The sequence below is a fragment of the Entelurus aequoreus genome, linkage group LG15 (assembly GCF_033978785.1).
Source record: "Entelurus aequoreus isolate RoL-2023_Sb linkage group LG15, RoL_Eaeq_v1.1, whole genome shotgun sequence".
In the NCBI taxonomy this organism is placed as follows: Eukaryota; Metazoa; Chordata; class Actinopteri; order Syngnathiformes; family Syngnathidae; genus Entelurus; species Entelurus aequoreus.
This window is the reverse complement of record NC_084745.1, coordinates 7,194,189-7,214,100: the sequence shown is the minus strand read 5'-3', so window position 1 is coordinate 7,214,100 and position 19,912 is coordinate 7,194,189. Positions and strand designations below refer to the sequence as shown.

The window sequence follows — 19,912 nt, the reverse complement described above, 5'->3', positions numbered from 1 at the left end:
CTCATTTTTGTATCGCTTTATCCAATTGGAGCTCCACGAAGTGTGTTGCAGTGCTCACCTGTGCCAGCAGGTGTCACTGCCGCTGCTCCCCAGCACCATGACTCCCTTGCTTCGCTGTGCAGGCTTCCTGACGTCTACACTCAGTTCCGAAAGGAAGTGGAATCCAGAAGTCAGGTCAGGCCCGAGTTCCCGACCCCGGACCGCCTTAAGCCCCTCCCCCAGGGCCTGCAGGAGGGAGTCATTCCCAGCATGGCGGACCTGCAGCAGACAGGTGGACGTCAGCCGCCATGTTTGTTTTGCTGTCCTCTCATCCTTGATGTGCCGCCACAGAGCCTGCCAAGGAGCCTCGCTCCGCCTTCCCGTGCGCAGGCGGGGAAAGTCAGGCTGCGCTCAGACTCCAACATTATTTCTGGGACACGGTGAGTGCACCACCTTTGTCATATTTACACCGACACCTGGCGTTGACCTGAAGTCCTTCCCGTAGGATGCGGTGGCGTCGTACAAGGAGACACGGAACGGACTGATCGGCGTGGATTATTCCACGAAATTTGCACCCTGGTCAGTGTTTTGTTGTTGTTACATGTGCACAACATTGGAATGACTTGTGTTTTGTTGTTGTTACATGTGCACGACATTGGAAGTAGTTGTGTTTTGTTGGCGTCACATGCATACAGCACTGGAATGAGTTGTGTTTTGGTGTTACTACATGTACACAACATTGGAATGAGTTGTGTTTTGTTGTTGTTACATGTGCACAACATTGGAATGACTTGTGTTTTGTTGGCGTCACATGTACACAACATTGGAATGACTTGTGTTTTGTTGTTGTTACATGTGCACAACATTGGAAGTAGTTGTGTTTTGTTGGCGTCACATGCATACAGCACTGGAATGAGTTGTGTTTTGGTGTTACTACATGTACACAACATTGGAATGAGTTGTGTTTTGTTGTTGTTACATGTGCACAACATTGGAATGACTTGTGTTTTGTTGGCGTCACATGTACACAACATTGGAATGACTTGTGTTTTGTTGTTGTTACATGTACACAACATTGGAATGACTTGGGTTTTGTTGTTGTTACATGTGCACGACATTGGAATTAGTTGTGTTTTGTTGTTGTTACATGTGCACAACATTGGAATACATTGTGTTTTGTTGGCGTCACATGTACACAACATTGGAATTAGTTGTTTTGTTGTTGTTACATGTGCACAACATTGGAATACGTTGTGTTTTGTTGTTGTTACATGTGCACAACATTGGAACGACTTGTTTTGTTGGCGTCACATGCACATAACATTGGAATTAGTTGTTTTGTTGTTGTTACATGTGCACAACATTGGAATGAGTTGTGTTTTGTTGTTGTTACCAGTGCACAACATTGGAATGAGTTGTGTTTTGTTGTTGTTACCAGTGCACAACATTGGAATGAGTTGTGTTTTGTTGTTGTTACATGTGCACAACTTTGGAATGAGTTGTGTTTTGTTGTTGTTACATGTGCACAACATTGGAATGAGTTGTGTTTTGTTGTTGTTGCATGTGCACGACATTTGAATTAGTTGTTTTGTTGTTGTTGCATGTGCACAACATTGGAATGAGTTGTGTTTTGTTGGCGTCACATGTGCACAACATTTGAGTGAGTTGTTTTGTGGGCGTCACGTGTGTACAACATTTGAGTGAGTTGTTTTGTTGGCGTCACATGTGCACAACATTTGAGTGAGTTGTGTTTTGTTGGCGTCATATGTGCACAACATTTGAGTGAGTTGTTTTGTTGGCGTCACATGTGCACAACATTAGAGTGAGTTGTTTTGTTGGCGTCACATGTGCACAAGATTAGAGTGAGTTATGTTTAGTTGGCATCACATGTGCACAACATTTGAGTGAGTTGTGTTTAGTTGGCATCACATGTGCACAACATTTGAGTGAGTTGTGTTTAGTTGGCATCACATGTGCACAACATTTGAGTGAGTTGTTTTGTAGGCGTCACATGTGCACAACATTAGAGTGAGTTGTTTTGTTGGCGTCACATGTGCACTAGAGTGAGTTGTTTTGTTGGCGTCACATGTGCACAACATTTGAGTGAGTTGTTTTGTTGGCGTCACATGACCACAACATTTGAGTGAGTTCTTTTGTTGGCGTCACATGTCCACAACATTTGAGTGAGTTGTTTTGTTGGCGTCACATGACCACAACATTTGAGTGAGTTGTTTTGTTGGCGTCACATGTCCACAACATTTGAGTGAGTTGTTTCGTTGGCGTCACGTGTGCACAACATTTGAGTGAGTTGTTTTGTTGGCGTCACATGTGCACAACATTTGAGTGAGTTGTTTTGTTGGCGTCACATGTGCACAACATTTGAGTGAGTTGTTTTGTTGGCGTCACATGTGCACAACATTTGAGTGAGTTGTTTTGTTGGCGTCACATGTGCACAAGATTTGAGTGAGTTGTTTTGTTGGTGTCACGTGTGCACAAGATTTGAGTGAATTGTTTTGTTGGCGTCACAAGTGCACAACATTTGAGTGAGTTGTTTTGTAGGCGTCACATGTGCACAACATTAGAGTGAGTTGTTTTGTTGGCGTCACATGTGCACTAGAGTGAGTTGTTTTGTTGGCGTCACATGTGCACTAGATAAGAGTGAGTTGTTTTGTTGGCATTACATGTCCACAACATTTGAGTGAGTTGTTTTGTTGGCGTCACATGTCTACAACATTTGAGTAAGTTGTTTAGTTGGCGTCACATGTGCACTAGATTAGAGTGAGTTGTTTTGTTGGCGTCACATGTGCACTAGATAAGAGTGAGTTGTTTTGTTGGCGTCACATGTGCACTAGATAAGAGTGAGTTGTTTTGTTGGCGTCACATGTGCACTAGATAAGAGTGAGTTGTTTTGTTGGCGTCACATGTGCACTAGATAAGAGTGAGTTGTTTTGTTGGCGTCACATGTGCACTAGATAAGAGTGAGTTGCTGTGTGCAGGCTGGCCATGGGCTGCCTGTCTGCCAGGTACATCTACCAGCAGGTGCGCAGGTATGAGAGGGAGCGCACGGCCAATCAGAGCACGTACTGGTGAGCGTCCCAACATCCCATCATTCTCCTGCAGGGGTGTCCTAACTTTCTCACACACAGTTCTGATTGACAGGGTCATTTTTGAGCTCTTGTGGCGTGATTACTTCAAGTTTGTGGCGCTCAAATACGGAAATCGTCTGTTTCAAGTCCAAGGTCAGAAAAGGTCATATCGCTCTTTGTTTTGCTTCCATCAACTCAAATCCGGAATGTTTGGTGTTCTCCCCGCAGGACTTCAGGATAAATCCCTTCCTTGGAAACAGGACGTGGGTCTTTTCAGCGCATGGAAAGGTTTGCACAGCACTACTTCCAACGTGGTGGCGTCTTCACGTGTTACTTTTGTGTCCAGAGGGACGCACCGGAGTCCCCTTTGTGGACGCCAACATGAGGGAGCTGGCAGCCACGGGCTTCATGTCCAACAGGGGGCGCCAGAACGTGGCGAGCTTCCTCACCAAGGACCTGGGCTTGGACTGGAGGATGGGAGCCGAGTTCTTTGAGTACCTTTTGGTAGGAACTGGACTAGTACTGTGTGATGATGCCTTCATTTCTAACTTGGGATATAGAACTGCAGGATGAGAATATGTACAAACCCCAAAAGCAGTGAAGTTGTCACATTGTGTAAATGCTAAATAAAAAGAGAATACAATGATTTGCAAATCCTTTTCAACTTATATTCAATTGGATGGACTGCAAAGACAATATATTTAATGTTCGAGCTAGAAAACGTGATTTTTGGCAGATATTAGCTCACTTGGAAGTTGATGCCTGCAACATGTTTCAAAAAAGCTGGCACAAGTGGCAAAAAAGACTGAGAAAGTTGAAGGATGCTCATCAAACTCTTATTTGGAACATCCCACAGGTGAACAGGCTAATTGGGAACAGGTGGGTGCCATGATTGGGTATATAAGCAGCTTCCATGAAATGCTCAGTCATTCACAAACAAGGATGGGGCGAGGGTCACCACTTTGTCAACAAATGCCTGAGCAAATTGTTTAAAAACAACATTTCTCAACCAGCTATTGCAAGGAATTTAGGGATTTCACCATCTACGGTCCGTAATATCATCAAAAACGTCAGAGAATCTGGAGAAATCACTGCACGTAAACGTATATATTACCGACCTTGGATCCCTCAGGCGCTACTGCATCAAAAAGCGACATCAGTGTGTAAAGGATATCACCACATGGGCTCAGGAACACTTCAGAAAACCACTGTCAGTAACTACAGTTGGCCGCTACATCTGTAAGGGCAAGTTAAAACTCTACTATGCAAAGCGAAAGTCATTTATCAACAACACCCGGAACACGAGCTCATCTAAGATGGACTGATGCAAAGCGGAAAAGTGTTCTGTGGTCTGACGAGTCCACATTTCAAATTGTTTTTGGAAACTGTGGACGTCGTGTCCTCCGGACCAAAGAGGAAAAGAACCATAGGCGCAAAGTGTAAAAGGCAGCATGTGTGATGGTATGGGGGTGTATTAGTGCCCAAGACATGGGTAACTTACACATCTGTGAAGGCACCATTAATGCTGAAAGGTACATACAGGTTTTGGAGCAACATATGTTGCCATCCAAGCAACGTTACCATGGACGCCCCTGCTTATTTCAGCAAGACAATGCCAAGCCCCGTGTTACAACAGCGTGACTTCATAGTAAAAGAGTGCGGGTACTAGACTGGCCTGCCTGTAGTCCAGACCTGTCTCCCATTGAAAATGTGTGGCGCATTATGAAGCTTAAAATAGCCTGTTGAACAACTTAAGCTGTACATCAAGCAAGAACAGGAAAGAATTCCACTTCAAAAATGTGTCTCCTCAGTTCCCAAACGTTTACTGAGTGTTGTTAAAAGGAAAGGCCATGTAACACAGTGGTAAAAATGCCCCTGTGACAACTTTTTTGCAATGTGTTGCTGCCATTAAATTCTAAGTTAATGATTATTTGAAAAAATTTATTTTTTTATTAGTTTTTCAATTCAAACATTAAATATCTCGTCTTTGCAGTCTATTCAATTGAATGTAAGTTGAAAAGGATTTGCAAATAATTGTATTCTGTTTTTATTTACCATTTACACAACGTGACAACTTCACTTGTTTTGGGTTTTGTAGATAGGGATTGTTTTTGGTTAGAAAAGAAAACATTCCAAAGGTTTGTCTGCTTTAATTGTCTGTTCTGGCTCCCGGAATTGGTCGTAATTCAGCGTCGCAGAGTGGGAACCTTCTCCGTGATGTTGTCCGATTTGCGATTAAATCCCGACATCGCCAAAGTCTGAGTGCTCCCAGCTCTGCCCAACCCATACATCACTTGAAACCGAATTTGTCGCTAAACCAGAGCAACGCTCATTTAAATCATTAGTCATTCTGAACTATGTGTTGTGCTTGGACATTTTTTTAATAATATCCACAAAGTTCAGTGACCACGTGTGAGGATTTTCTCTGTTGGTTTAGTTGCGCCATGAGTGGGAAATGTTGCTTGGATCGGCTCATAGATAAAAAATGCTATGCTGTAACACTTTTTAAAGTGCAATTCATGGTCATTGATCAGATTGTCTCACATTGTCCACAATATATCGTAATTCAACTGTTCGATATTTAAAACAACGCTTTTGTCTGTAGTTGGGACACTTCTCCATAAACACGGCTTGATGGTTGTAACCAGGCCTGGCCCTAACCAATCTGGCGCCCTAGGCAAGATTTTAGGTGGCGCACCCCCCACATCGGCAGTGAAGTGTATATACTCACAAGAAACCGAATAGCTTTGTCTTTGACCTTTTTTTTTACTTAAAGAAAGCAAATTAACATATTATATGAGAATGTTATGTTATGATTATCTTTAACCGAATCACAGCAGTGCTCAAATTAAAAAATAGCATTCCCTCTCATGTGATATTGCTTAATTAACATTAATGATGTGCACTTTAACAACTAGGCTTACAACTATACCTAATATATAAAGAGGTGGAAAAGTGACTATTACCTGCAGGGCAAACATTAGCTAACTAGAAGGCAATAACAATGTAAACAAAAAACACCTGCTTAAAAGATGTAATACAAATGTCCCTGAGGAATGTAAGGTGGGAGTACTGTAATTACCTAACGTTACATTATTATTTTCCATAACAATTTAGCCCCCTCCACAATATTAACCCGACGTTAAAACAGAACTAGCTATTTATTGATTAGCAATTGCAGAATCATGTAACATTAGCTTAATGCTAAAAAGCCAGGTTACTATCACATTCTGTAACAGACAAATAATTTCATGTAGGCTAACGTTACCTACCTGCTACCTCTGTCTTTTTCTCGTTTCTCCTCCTCTTCTTTTCTATTTTTCCTTCCCTGGGCACCTGACAGTTTTGGCCGTTTTGACATCTTGTGTTGATTTTTTGATGTGGTAAGAGTCATGATACGGGAATTAAAATAGGCTTTACATTGCATTTTAATTAACGTGGGATTATTTTTTGTATTTAGAAATAATAGTACCAACTTTTTTCCTTTTTTTTTTTTTCTCCAACATTTGTGGCACTGGCGTGGCGCCCCCCGATGGACGGCGCCCTTAGCATTTGCCTATACGGCCTATGCCACGGGCCGGCCCTGGTTGTAACATTCCCTTGAAGTGTGTCGCTAATGTTGTGATTGTGATGCCATTGAAGGTGGACCATGACGTGTGCAGTAACTATGGCAACTGGCTGTACAGCGCGGGCGTAGGAAACGACCCCAGAGAGAACAGGAAGTTCAACATGATCAAACAAGGCCTGGACTACGACCCTAACGTACGTTTAGCACTTGTTGTTGTTGTGTCACATGACGCGGGATGTCTGTATGTCCTCAGGGGGACTACGTGCGGCTCTGGGTTCCCGAGCTGCAGAAAATCCCGGGGTCTGACGTCCACACGCCGTGGACCCTCAGCACGGCGGCGCTGGCCCACGCCGATGTGTCCCTCGGCCGGACGTACCCCTCCCCCGTCGTCGTGGCGCCCGAGTGGAGCCGACACGCCAACAAGAGAGCGGTGAGCCCATTCCCGAAGTCGCGTGACGCGGAAGGAACACGTTTCTGTAAGTTCGGCTCCTTTTCCAGGGCGGCGGCGGCGGCGCGGCGAGAGGCACGAAAGGTCCGTCGCACACGCCCAGACAGCATCGGGACCGAGGCGTCGATTTCTATTTCTCCAGGAGCAAAAACCTGTGAGCTCACACGGAAAACGAGCTTTTTTGCCTACAAAGCAAACTGGGGTAATATTTCATGATATATCTCATTAATAACCAATCTTTGGTCCAATGCTGCCAACATGGCCGCCGTTTGTTGACATATTTAAGTTACGGTGCGGGAACATGAATGACACTTTAAATCATCTCTGTTTGGAAACTCTCTCTTACGCTGTGGATTTGTTGGCAGCACCTCTGGTGTTGCCGCGGTAACCTTCTTTTCTTTTCGCACAGTATAATCCCTCCCAATACGTGGATCATGTGCTGTGCAAAGGGGGACGTTTGTGACCTGTGCTGGCAAAATGAGTCACAATGAGGAAATTTTAAAAACGGAGTTATTGTTATTTACACATTCTCCATCTAAAGACCTTCAAAATGATATATGGTTTGTTGGAATCGCACAGAAAATGACCGAGTTACATCCGATTGAAGTCGACCATGTTTGAGGGTCCGTTTTGAGAAAAAAACAGCTTAAAGTTTACTGTTCCAGAACAGAATGTTCCAAAACAAAACTCCATAGCAACCATACTTCCAAGTCCTTGTAGCAACACCAAAATTGGTACAATTAAAGTCAAATCCCATGTCTAAAGGAAAAATATATATTCAACTCTATTGAAAACGGTTATGTACAAAAATGTCAACACTGTTATGTCACAGTTTTTTTGTTCACTGGTCAGTTTGTCAGCTGGTCAGCTGTCCGTAATATTCCTGACCAGCAGCACTAAGAAGATTCGCCGACTGCAGTGAATTTAGTGCACTTGCAACCGCCTGTGTACCCTCTCCACCTTCTAAATCCATTACGGAATGTAAAACAGTCTAACTTATCCACAAAAATAATAATTAAATGTTCGAAAATCACCTTTTTTCACCAAATATTCCGCTCGAATTACTGTGCTGTTTTTCATCAGGGCGCAGCCATGATACCACAATGCACCGCGCGGGGGGATTCAACCAATGAGGGTACGCCTCACAGCGACCCTGAGCAACAAGCCGGATTTGTTTACGTCGGGACAGGTTTAAAAACTCGAATTATATTGGTTCAGAATGGCGTCATCGGGAATTCCATGCTCATTTTTAGAAAGTAGGTAAACTTGGCGTCACAATGATACCAAATATGGCTAAATAATTTTTATTATATTATATGTTATTTTGTATGTTTGAATATCTTGAATATCTTTATCTTAGTTTTTATATTTTATATGTTAGTTTTTATACATGAGTACATGTTAGTTTTTGATATTTTACGTTTGTTTTTCAGTTTTTATGTTCATTGTAATATTTTTATTTTAGATTTCATGTTAGTTTTTATAGATGTGTGCATTTTAGTTTTCATTATTTTGTATGTTGTTTTTTATTTGATTTCTGTTTTATTTCTGTTAGTTTTTATATTTTTATTTTAGTTTTTATACATGTTAGTTTGTGTTATTTTGTTTGCTAGTTTTTATGTTCATTTGAATATTTGTATCTTAGTTTTTGTATTTATATACAGTATGTTAGTTTTCATACATGTATTTTTTGTATGTTTTTTCAGTTTGTATGTTAATTTTAATATTTTTATCCTAGTTTTTATCATTTTATTATGTTAATTTTTATTATATAATATGTTAGTTTGTATGTTCATTTGAATATTTGTATCTTAGTTTTTATATTTTATATGTTAGTTTTTATACATGTGTACATGTTAGTTTTTGATATTTTATGTTTGTTTTTCAGTTTTTATGTTCATTCTAATATTTTCATTTTAGATTTTAGATTTCATGTTAGTTTTTATAGATGTGTGCATTTTAGTTTTCATTATTTTGTATGTTGTTTTTTATTTTACGTCTGTTTTATTTGTTAGTTTTTATATTTTTATTTTAGTTTTTATACATGTTAGTTTGTGTTATTTTGTTTGTTAGTTTTTATGTTCATTTGAGTATTTGTATCTTAGTTTTTGTATTTATATGTAGTATGTTAGTTTTTATATATGTATTTTTTGTATGTTTTTTCAGTTTGTATGTTAATTTTAATATTTTTATCCTAGTTTTTATAGCCAAATATGGCTAGGGGGGAATTCCCCCTTATTGCCGCGAGTGAGCGTTGAAAACACTGGATTTTCTCAAGGAATTTTAACACAAAGGACTAATTTCTGAAGACATACCTCGTACAAAACCTTCAAATAAAGGTGATTTAAGATGTTTTCTTGCTATTTCCATGATTGGGATCGCTAGATTGTGGCTTTATGGACTCATTTTTGTGAAAATCTCAATTTCAACCAAGATACATTTTTTTCCACTTATTTGCCTGTAGCTCAAAATTAGCCTGTGCGCATTCCGACTCATTTTGCCAGCACGGGTCACATTTTGCATGAAGGGATAGGGATACCGTATTTTTCGGACTATAAGTTGCAGTTTTTTTCGTGGTTTGGCCGGGGGTGCGACTTATGTGTGAAATGATTAACACATTAGCGTACAATATCAAATAATATTATTTATCTCATTGACGTAAGAGACTAGACGTATAAGATTTCATGGGATTTAGCGATTAGGAGTGACAGATAGTTTGGTAAACGTATAGCATGTTCTATATGTTATAGTTATTTGAATGACTCTTACCATAATATGTTACGTTAACATACCAGGCACCTTCTCAGTTGGTTATTTATGCCTCATATAACGTACACTTATTCAGCCTGTTGTTCACTATTCTTTATTTATTCTAAATTGCCTTTCAAATGTCTATTCTTGGTGTTGGCTTCTATCAAATAAATGTCCCCAAAAATTGCGACTTATAATCAGCCGGTGGCATTGCTGAGGTGTTATGGATGCCCAGGATGCTTCAATAGTGGCCTTTAGCTCATTTGTATTATTGGGTCTGGTGTCTTTCAGCTTCTTCTTCACAATACCCCACACATTCTCTATGGGGTTCAGGTCAGGGGAGTTGGCAGGCCAATGGAGGACAGTAATGCCATGGTCAGTACACCAGTTACTGGTGGTTTTGGCACTGTGGGCAGGTGCCAGATCATGCTGGAAAATGAAATCATCATCCCCATAGAGCTTTTCAACAGATGGAAGCATGAAAAAAAGAAAATATATCTCTTTGTGTAAATATCTTGACAAATATGAGATTATTATATATAGTAAAGAAGAGCAGGCAGCGGCTCACACATTCTCATACTTTCTGTAACATCCAGGAAGAAATGTCAGCCATCTTGAAAAATGTCCCGACTATAATCTACGTGAAGGAGCCCAGAATTGTTTTTATTTAAATGTTGACAATATTTCACCAGGAAACCTTACAATGTATTGAATTATAAAATGGTATAAAATGGAGTAGATGAGTTATTGTCATATACAGAAATTTATTTTGAAATAAGACACGTGATAAACGCGTGACGTAGTCAAGCATCATCACTTCCTGTTTCTCATATTACGGTATTCTCTCGCCATTTATCGACTTTTTAGTCCCGCTCGTTCTGCCTTTTTTTTAAATGTATTTACTACTATTTTATTTCTGTTTACAAGTCAAAACTTCCATTTTTTTGCAGGGAAATCCAATTTTTTTCCTTCCTGCCTGGCTCCTTTTTGTTTGTTTTCACTACAGCAGCGATCGATTCGCTCAACAATCCTCCGTTTGCAACACTCGCAGCGTGGGCTCATTAAAGGAGCGCCACGTGTTTCATGATCAATCGAATAACAGGACAGAGTTGGACGGACATGAAGACGACAGAAAAGATATCTCTGCCAAAAATGCAAACTTTGTGTAAATATCTTGACAAATATGAGATTATTATATATAGTAAAGAAGAGCAGGCAGCAGCTCACACATTCTCATACTTTCTGTAACATCCAGGAAGAAATGTCAGCCATCTTGAAAAATGTCTCGACTATAATCTACGTCAGGGGAGTCCAAAGTTTTTCCACAAAGGGCCGCACACTGACGAGTCAAAGCATGCGGAGGCCGTTTTGATATTTTATTTTGTAAAAAATGTAAAACAGACATAAATTTACAGACGAAACAATGTGTTTACTTTGTATGAATTATTAGTATTAAATTAGCTACCATATTTGCTTATTATCGCCCTCTCAATGTGAGACAGGCCCCTTCTTTGGCTATTTTTAAGACCCTTAAAACCCATTTTAATTCACTGGCTTTTAACACAGCATGAGACTTTAAACTGTTTTTAACTTTTTTAACGGTTTTTAACTTTCTAAATGCTTTTTATCTAACAAATTGTTTTTAGGGTAATTTGTATTTGCTTTTTTAATGTGTATTTTACTTCTGTTTTAAATGTTATTTTTCAGTTTGTCCTTTGCCTCTATTTCTTTGTGGTGTACAGCCCTTTTTTCTTCAACTGTGCTTGTTTTTAAAGGGCTTTATAAATAAAGTTGGTATGGTATGGTATGTTATTATGCTTACATTTTTACTGTTGTTTTTTTGTCTTATTTTATTATCAACAATATGCCGCGGGCCAAAAAAACTTGAGTTGCGGGCTGCAAATGGCCCCCGGGCCACACTTTGGACACCCCTGATCTACGAGAAGGAGCCCAGAATTGTTTTTATTGAAATGTTGACAATATTTCACCAGGAAACTTAGCCATCCTAGTCACTGCCGTTGTGTCCTTGGGCAAGACACTTTACCCACCTGCTCCCAGTGCCAAACACACTGCTTTAAATGCAACTTAGATATTGGGTTTCACTATGTAAAGCGCTTTGAGTCACTAGAGAAAAAGCGCTATATAAATGTAAATCACAAAAATTCACTTTTAAGGTAGAGTTCTAATTCTTTTTTAAAGGCCCAAAAAACAGGTCGGGTATTGAGAAACGTACATTTATGAATATAAAACGGAGGTTGCAAAGGTAAAATTCCTTTTCAAACGTTTTTGTAGAAAGAGGAGAAGTGATAAACGTTCCTTCCCACGCGTGACGTGGCCGAGCATCATCACTTCCTGTTTCTCATAATACCATCTTCTCTTCTCTCGCTGTTTACCGACTTTTGACTTTTGAGCCCCGCCAGGTAGCAAACATGGCGGCCTGCTGCTCGCCGGACTTGTTCGCGGCGCCCCTGGTCGCCCTCAACATGTCCGTGAGGAAGAAGCTGGCTCTCTACCTCAACCCCAAGAACGTGGTGGCCGCGGACTGGACGCTGGTGGCGGAGGCGATGGGCTTCTCTTACCTGGAGATCGTCAACTACCACCGCCTGGACAATCCCACCTTGAGGCTCCTGGAGGACTGGCAGGCCGGCCCAGGTGACGCCTCCGTGGGGAAGCTCTTGTCCATCTTGGAGGAGGTGGACCGGCGAGACGTTGTGGAGGATCTTCGTCCTTTCATGGGTACTTTTTGTTTTTTGTTGGAAACTTTCATTCACTCTGATGGATTTCTACTAACTTGTGCGTTATTATTTTTGAAAAAACGACATATTTATCTAATATAATAACTTCTGCTTTGGTTTTTATCAATCACTTCCTGCTTCCGGGTTCTGTCCGGCTCACGTGACTTTACGCGGAAACAGTTTCCTCTTGAAAACTGCTATTTTAACTCATAATTCTACAATATAACACAATGTATTTATTAACCTTAAACAACGATATAAGTATCTAATATATATATTTTCAATTTTTTTTCATGTTTTTATGTTTTGCCTGAACAATGTACACATGAACATATATTCTCAATTTACATAAAAACCAAGGCACTTTCGACAAAAAGCAACAATTTCGAACATCGGCCTTTCGCAAACATGTAAAGGAAAGAAAACTAAAGCAAATACAAATAGAATTCTTCTCAACTAAAGAGGACAAATATAACCTTCGAGGAAAATCTACAAACCCCGTTTCCATATGAGTTTGGAAATTGTGTTCGATGTAAATATAAACGGAATACAATGATTTGCAAATCATTTTCAAGCCATATTCAGTTGAATATGCTACAAAGACAACATATTTGATGCTCAAACTGATAAACTTTTTTTTTTTTTTTTTTGCAAATAATCATTAACTTTAGAATTTGATGCCAGCAACACGTGACAAAGAAGTTGGGAAAGGTGGCAAAAAAGACTGATAAAGTTGAGGAATGCTCCTCAAACACTTATTTGGAACATCCCACTGGTGAACAGGCTAATTGGGAACAGGTGGGTGCCATGATTGGGTATAAAAGTAGAAATGCTCAGTCATTCACAAACAAGGATGGGGCGAGGGTCACCACTTTGTCAACAAATGCGTGAGCAAATTGTTGAACAGTTTAAGAACAACCTTTCTCAAGCAGCTATTGCAAGGAATTTAGGGATTTCACCATCTACGCTCCGTAATATCATCAAAGGGTTCAGAGAATGTGGAGAAATCACTGCACGTAAGCAGCTAAGCCCGTGACCTTCCATCCCTCAGGCTGTACTGCATCGACAAGCGACATCGGCGTGTAAAGGATATCACCACATGGGCTCAGGAACACTTCAGAAACCCACTGTCAGTAACTACAGTTGGTCGCTACATCTGTAAGTGCAAGTTAAAACTCTCCTATGCAAGGCGAAAACCGTTTATCAACAACACCCAGAAACGCCGTCTGCTTCGCTGGGCCCGAGCTCATCTAAGATGGACTGATACAAATGTGGTCTGACGAGTCCACATTTCAAATTGTTTTTGGAAAGTGTGGACGTCGTGTCCTCCGGACCAAAGAGGAAAAGAACCATCCGGATTGTTCTAGGCGCAAAGTGTAAAAGCCAGCATGTGTGATGGTATGGGGGTGTATTAGTGCCCAAGACATGGGTAACTTACACATCTGTGAAGGCACCATTAATGCTGAAAGGTACATACAGGTTTTGGAGCAACATATGTTGCCATCCAAGCAACGTTACCATGGACGCCCCTGCTTATTTCAGCAAGACAATGCCAAGCCCCGTGTTACATCAACGTGGCTTCATAGTAAAAGAGTGCGGGTACTAGACTGGCCTGCCTGTAGTCCAGACCTGTCTCCCATTGAAAATGTGTGAAGCCTAAAATAGCACAAGGGAGACCCCCGGACTGTTGAACAACTTAAGCTGTACATCAAGCAAGAATGGGAAAGAATTCCACTTCAAAAATGTGTCTCCTCAGTTCCCAAACGAGTGTTGTTAAAAGGAAAGGCCATGTAACACAGTGGTGAACATGCCCTTTTCCAACTTCTTTGTCACGTGTTGCAGCCATGAAATTCTAAGTTAATTATTATTTGCAAAAAAAAAAAAAAAGTTTATGAGTTTGAACATCAAATATGTTGTCTTTGTAGCATATTCAACTGAATATGGCTTGAAAAGGATTTGCAAATTATTGTATTCCATTTATATTTACATCGAACACCATTTCCCAACTCATATGGAAACGGGCTTTGTAATTTAAAACTTCATCTCAGTGTGTTAATAATGACTGAATTAATTAATTACATATTACAAAACTGTTGTGTATACTAATTCACAGATGCTATTTTATTATATAAAAAGGTCAGTAAATGATGTATATATTTGTAAAGGCTCTGAAGTGGGAAAGGGGTAGGATTAAATAAGCTTTGCTTCTTCCTACTCCTTTTCGGACATGATGTAAAGTGAAATGATATGAAACTGTGTGGTGTATTATGCTGTAAGTGTGTTCATGTTCGAAATGAACTACAGAAAGAAAGAAATATAAAAAAATATATACAATAAAAAATAGGATAAGATACAAAATTCAAACGGAAAAAAAAAAGGCTAATCTAAATCACTTAAAATTTTTGCAGTAACGAAATCAATTTAAGGGCTTTTGTATTTTTAAGAATTTTCCAAGATTTAATTATATAACTTTAAATTAGAGATGTCCGATAAATGCGTTAAAATGTAATATCGGAAATTATCGGTATCGTTTTTTTTATTATCAGTATCGTTTTTTTTTTTTGTTGTTGCTTTTTTTTTTAATATTAAATCCACATAAAAAACACAAGATACACTTACAATTAGTGCACCAACCCAAAAAACCTCCCTCCCCCATTTACACTCATTCACACAAAAGGGTTGTTTCTTTCTGTTATTAATATTCTGCTTCCTACATTATATATCAATATATATCAATACAGTCTGCAAGGGATACAGTCCGTAAGCACACATGATTGTGCGTGCTGCTGCTCCACTAATAATACTAACCTTTAACAGTTAATTTTACAAATTTTCATTAATTACTAGTTTCTATGTAACTGTTTTTATATTGTTTTACTTTCTTTTTTATTCAAGAAAATGTTTTTAATTTATTTATCTTATTTTATTTGATTCATTTTTTTAAAAAGTACCTTATCTTCACCATACCTGGTTGTCCAAATTAGGCATAATAATGTGTTAATTCCACGACTGTATATGTCGGTTGATATCGGTATCGGTTGATATCGGTACCGGTAATTAAAGAGTTGGACAATATCGGCATATCGGATATCGGCAAAAAGCCATTATCGGACATCCCTACTTTAAATTATTAGAAAATGTAGGTTTCACTTTTCATAATATGACATTTATGTAGATTTTTTTTTTGCGTGGAGCATAATTTATTTAAAAAAAATGTAAATGTTTTTATTGAACAACAAACATACATTTATAATGCACACAAAAGTCAAGACACTTTCAACATAACCAACAATCTACACGTCAGGTTGAGCAAATCACGACATCAGCAAACATGTCAAGGAAAGAAAACTAAAACAAATAGAAATAGAATATAAAAAAATATATAATAAAAAATAGGATAAGATACAAAATAAAAAAATAAATAAAAAAAGGCTAATCTAAATCACTTTAAATTTTTGCAATAACGAAATCCATTTAAGGGTTTTTGTATTTTTAATCATTTTCCAAGATTTAATTTAATATCTTTAAATTATTAAGCCGATTAGAAAATGTAGGTTTTACTTCTCATAAGACGACATTTATGTAGAGCATTTTTTGCGTGTAGCATGATTTTTTTTCATTTATTATACAAAATTCAAACAGAAAAAAAAAAAAAGGCTAATCTAAATATCTTTAAATTTCTGCAATAACGAAATCCATTTAGGGCTTTTGTATTTTTAACCATTTTCCAAGATTTAATTTAATAACTTTAAATTATTAGAAAATGTAGGTTTTACTTTTCATAATACGACATTCATGTAGAATTTTTTTTTTTCATTAGGAATAATTTATTTGTAAAAAAATTTAATTTTTTTTTATTGAACAACAAACATACATTTATAATGCACACAAAAGTCAAGGCACTTTCAACATAACCAACAATCTACACGTCAGGTTGAGCAAATCACGACATCAGCAAACATGTCAAGGAAAGAAAATTAAAGCAAATACAAATAGAATATTAAATATTAATTTATTTTGTTTGTTTTCAAAACCCTGCTCCACCGCACCGTGTCACCACTTCCGCTCTTAGCGCCTTCAAAATAAGAGCTCAAGGCATGTACTGTATAACAGCTTATAACAGGAACTGAACATCACAAATAGGTTACACTAGTGTCCTTCGTAGCGTCCTAAAAGCGTCTCTTTCAACTCCTGCGAGGATTAAACTCGCTAAGTCGTCCTGGGAAACAAGCACGACGGTGTTAATTAGCGTGGAGGCGCACGTTTGTGGTGTTTGTGTGTCAGAGGAAGACGTAAGGAAGTATCAGGAAAGTGAGAAGAAAAGGGCGCAGCGCCCCCTGCAGGTGCCTGAGGTGGACAGCTGTGTTCCTCGCAGTCAAGACAGGTCTGGACTCACCCTGCTGGATGACCCAGAAGGTATGAAAGCTGCTGTTAATACTCCACAATGACACAAAAGCACATTTGCAAAGTGATGTTGACGACGTTCATCCTGGAATGACTTGTGAGCAGGCGCTCCGGAGATGTTTGACGCCTTCATCTGCTACTGCCCGAGCGACGTGGGCTTTGTGCACGAGATGATCCGCCAGCTGGAGCAGACGGACTACAAGCTGAAACTCTGCGTGTTCGACAGAAACGTCCTGCCAGGCTCGTGTGTTTGGACCATCACCAGCGAGCTCATCGAGAACAGGTGTGCTGCCACTTCCTGATACCACTTCCACCTGCTCTTGTTGCAGCACTCGTGTTTTACTACCAGCTGCAGCACTCGTGTTTTACTATCAGCTGCAGCACTCGTGTTTTACTACCAGCTGCAGCACTCGTGCACACAAAGTGAAGGACTGCTCAACACTGTACATCTTAGTTTTTATTCTTTATTATGTTAGTTTTTGTGTTCATTTGAATATCTTTATCTTAGTTTTTATATTTTATATATTAGTTTTTATACATGTGTACATGTTAATTTTTAATATTTTATGTTTGTTTTTCAGTTTTTATGTTCATTCTGATATTTTTATTTTAGATTTTAGATTTTATGTTAGTTTTTATAGATGTGTGCATTTTAGTTTTCATTATTTTGTATGTCGTTTTTTATTTTATGTCTGTTTTATTTATGTTACTTTTTATACCGTATATTTATTTTAGTTTTTATACATGTTAGTTTGTGTTATTTTGTTTGTTAGTTTTTATGTTCATTTGAATATTTGTATCTTAGTTTTTATATTTGTATATGTTAGTTTTTATACATGTATTTTTTGTGTTTTTTCTGTTTGTATGTTAATTTGAATATTTTTATCCTAGTTTTTATATTTTTATTATGTTAATTTTTTATTATCTTATATGTTAGTTTTTATGTTCATTTGAATATCTTTATCTTAGTTTTTATATTTTATGTTAGTTTTTATACATGTGTACATGTTAGTTTTTCTTATTTTATGTTAGTTTTTCAGTTTTTATGTTCATTCTGATATTTGTATTTTAGTGTTTACATTTTATGTGTTAGTTTTTATAGATGTGTGCATTTTAGTTTTCATTATTTTGTATGTTGGTTTTTATTTTATGTCTGTTTTATTTATGTTAGTTTTTATATTTTTATTTGAGTTTTCATACATGTGTACATGTTAGTTTGTGTTATTTTGTTTGTTAGTTTTTATGTTCATTTGAATATTTGTATCTTAGTTTTTGTATTTATATACAGCATGTTAGTTTTTATACATGTATTGTTTTCTATGTTTTTTCAGTTTGTATGTTAATTTTAATATTTTTATCCTAGTTTTTATATTTTTATTATGTTAATTTTTATTATCTTATATGTTAGTTTGTATGTTCATTTGAATATCTTTATCTTAGTTTTTGTATTTTATGTTAGTTTTTATACATGTGTACATGTTAGTTTTTGTTATTTTATGTTAGATTTTCAGTTTTTATGTTCATTCTAATATTTTTATTTTAGTTTTTATATTTTATATGTAAGTTTTTATAGGTGTGTGCATTTTAGTTTTCATTATTTTGTATGGTCTGTTTTATTTGTTAGTTTTTATATTTTTATTTTTGTTTTTACACGTGTGCATGTTAGTTTGTGTTATTTTGTTTGTTAGTTTTTATGTTAATTTAAATATTTGTATCTTAGTTATATATATAACTATATATATTATTTAGTTATATATTTATATTTGTATATGTTAGTTTTTATACATGTATTTTTTGTATGTTTTTTCTGTTTATATGTTAATTTGAATATTTTTATCCTACTTTTTATATTTTTATCATGTTAATTTTTTATTATCTTAAGTTAGTTTTTATTTATTTTATTTTTTTAATCATTATTAATTTTTATATTTTCATTTTAGTTTTTATGCATGCGTACACGTTAGTTTTTAAACATATTTTGTATTATTTTATATGTTAGTTTTTATTATATGTCTGTTTTATTATTATGTCAGTTTTTATATTTTTACTTTTTATACATGCCTACATGTTAGTTTTTTTACATGTTTATTTTTTTAGATGTTTGTTTTGATGTCATCATGTTATTTTTATACATATTAGTTTTTATAAATGAGTAATAATGTATTATTTTATATATTTGTTGAATTATTTGACGTGTTTTAAAATTTCCATGTTAGTTTTTGCACGTGTCAAACTATTGAGGTGTGTTTGTGTGTGACGGTGCAGGTGCAGGAAGATGGTGGCCATCATCTCCGATGAATACCTCGACAGCGACGCCTGCGACTTCCAGACCAAATTTGCTCTCAGCCTCGCTCCCGGTGAGTCGGACATCTTTCTTCGGTTACCGTTCCACGCCGCTGACCCGTGTGTCCTTCTCCCCGTGACAGGAGCTCGGAGTAAACGACTCATCCCCGTCGTTTACAAGTCCATGACCAAAAAATTTCCCAGAATCCTCAGCTTCCTGACCATTTGCGACTACACAAATCCTTTGACTCAGGGCTGGTTTTGGGGACGACTGGCCAAGTCTCTTTCACTGCCATAATTTGTTTTTAAAGTTTTTAAAGTAATTTTTTTTTTTTTTTAATTCTTTCAAATTTAAAAAAAATGTGAAGTCGTGTTAAAATGCTATATTCACACCATGTACTTTTACATGAATGCTGTATTTTTTTAAACGGGTGACAATTATTGTAATATAGTTATTTTTATATACTTTATATAGACCGCAACTTTCCCTCTGTGTGTTTCGACACTTCCCCGAGTAAAGATAAAGAAGAGGAAGAGGAAGTGATTGTAGGCAATACCTTCACGTGATTGTTTCATGACTGCTTTTCTTTTCTGTCACTGTGCATTTCATCTTGTTTGTGTTTATTCCATACACAAAATACAGTGTGTAATAATAAAT

The 19,912-nt window shown here is 37.4% G+C and overlaps 2 protein-coding genes across 5 annotated transcripts in view; both read left to right on the top strand.

Annotated features, from left to right (window-relative positions):
• The window catches only part of LOC133629727 (cryptochrome DASH-like), a 20,937-nt gene extending 9,355 nt beyond the window's left edge, over positions 1-11,582 (top strand). The window contains exons 5-15 of one of the 3 annotated variants that reach the window (XM_062020669.1): positions 123-271; positions 331-419; positions 485-558; positions 2,976-3,065; positions 3,139-3,218; positions 3,294-3,353; positions 3,412-3,569; positions 6,708-6,827; positions 6,887-7,063; positions 7,132-7,235; positions 10,783-11,582. In XM_062020669.1, coding sequence (XP_061876653.1) covers positions 123-271; positions 331-419; positions 485-558; positions 2,976-3,065; positions 3,139-3,218; positions 3,294-3,353; positions 3,412-3,569; positions 6,708-6,827; positions 6,887-7,063; positions 7,132-7,235; positions 10,783-10,897 — 1,216 coding nt within the window. In that variant the 3' untranslated portion in view covers positions 10,898-11,582. Of the gene's footprint in view, positions 1-122; positions 272-330; positions 420-484; positions 559-2,975; positions 3,066-3,138; positions 3,219-3,293; positions 3,354-3,411; positions 3,570-6,707; positions 6,828-6,886; positions 7,064-7,131; positions 7,284-10,123 lie in introns of all 3 variants that reach the window. The other 2 variants (XM_062020671.1, XM_062020670.1) reach the window with 2 other exon arrangements.
• On the top strand, positions 7,180-19,912 carry LOC133629730 (myeloid differentiation primary response protein MyD88-like). 2 transcript variants are annotated; one of them, XM_062020675.1, is made up of 6 exons: positions 7,180-7,249; positions 12,254-12,568; positions 16,852-16,983; positions 17,077-17,254; positions 19,237-19,328; positions 19,398-19,912. In XM_062020675.1, exons 2-6 carry the CDS (start codon positions 12,262-12,264, stop codon positions 19,550-19,552), a joined length of 864 nt encoding a protein of 287 aa, XP_061876659.1. In that variant the 5' UTR covers positions 7,180-7,249; positions 12,254-12,261; the 3' UTR covers positions 19,553-19,912. The 2 variants fall into 2 exon arrangements, with proteins under 2 accessions (XP_061876659.1, XP_061876657.1); XM_062020673.1 differs by lacking the exon at positions 7,180-7,249 and having other exon boundaries at positions 12,138-12,568.

Coding starts and splice junctions, on each gene's coding strand:
- LOC133629730 (XM_062020675.1), top strand. CDS start 12,262: ATGGCGGCCTGCTGCTCGCCGGACTTGTTCGCGGCGCCCCTGGTCGCC. Junction 12,569..16,851: donor GGATCTTCGTCCTTTCATGG/GTACTTTTTGTT, acceptor TTTGTGTGTCAG/AGGAAGACGTAAGGAAGTAT. Junction 17,255..19,236: donor AGCGAGCTCATCGAGAACAG/GTGTGCTGCCAC, acceptor GTGACGGTGCAG/GTGCAGGAAGATGGTGGCCA.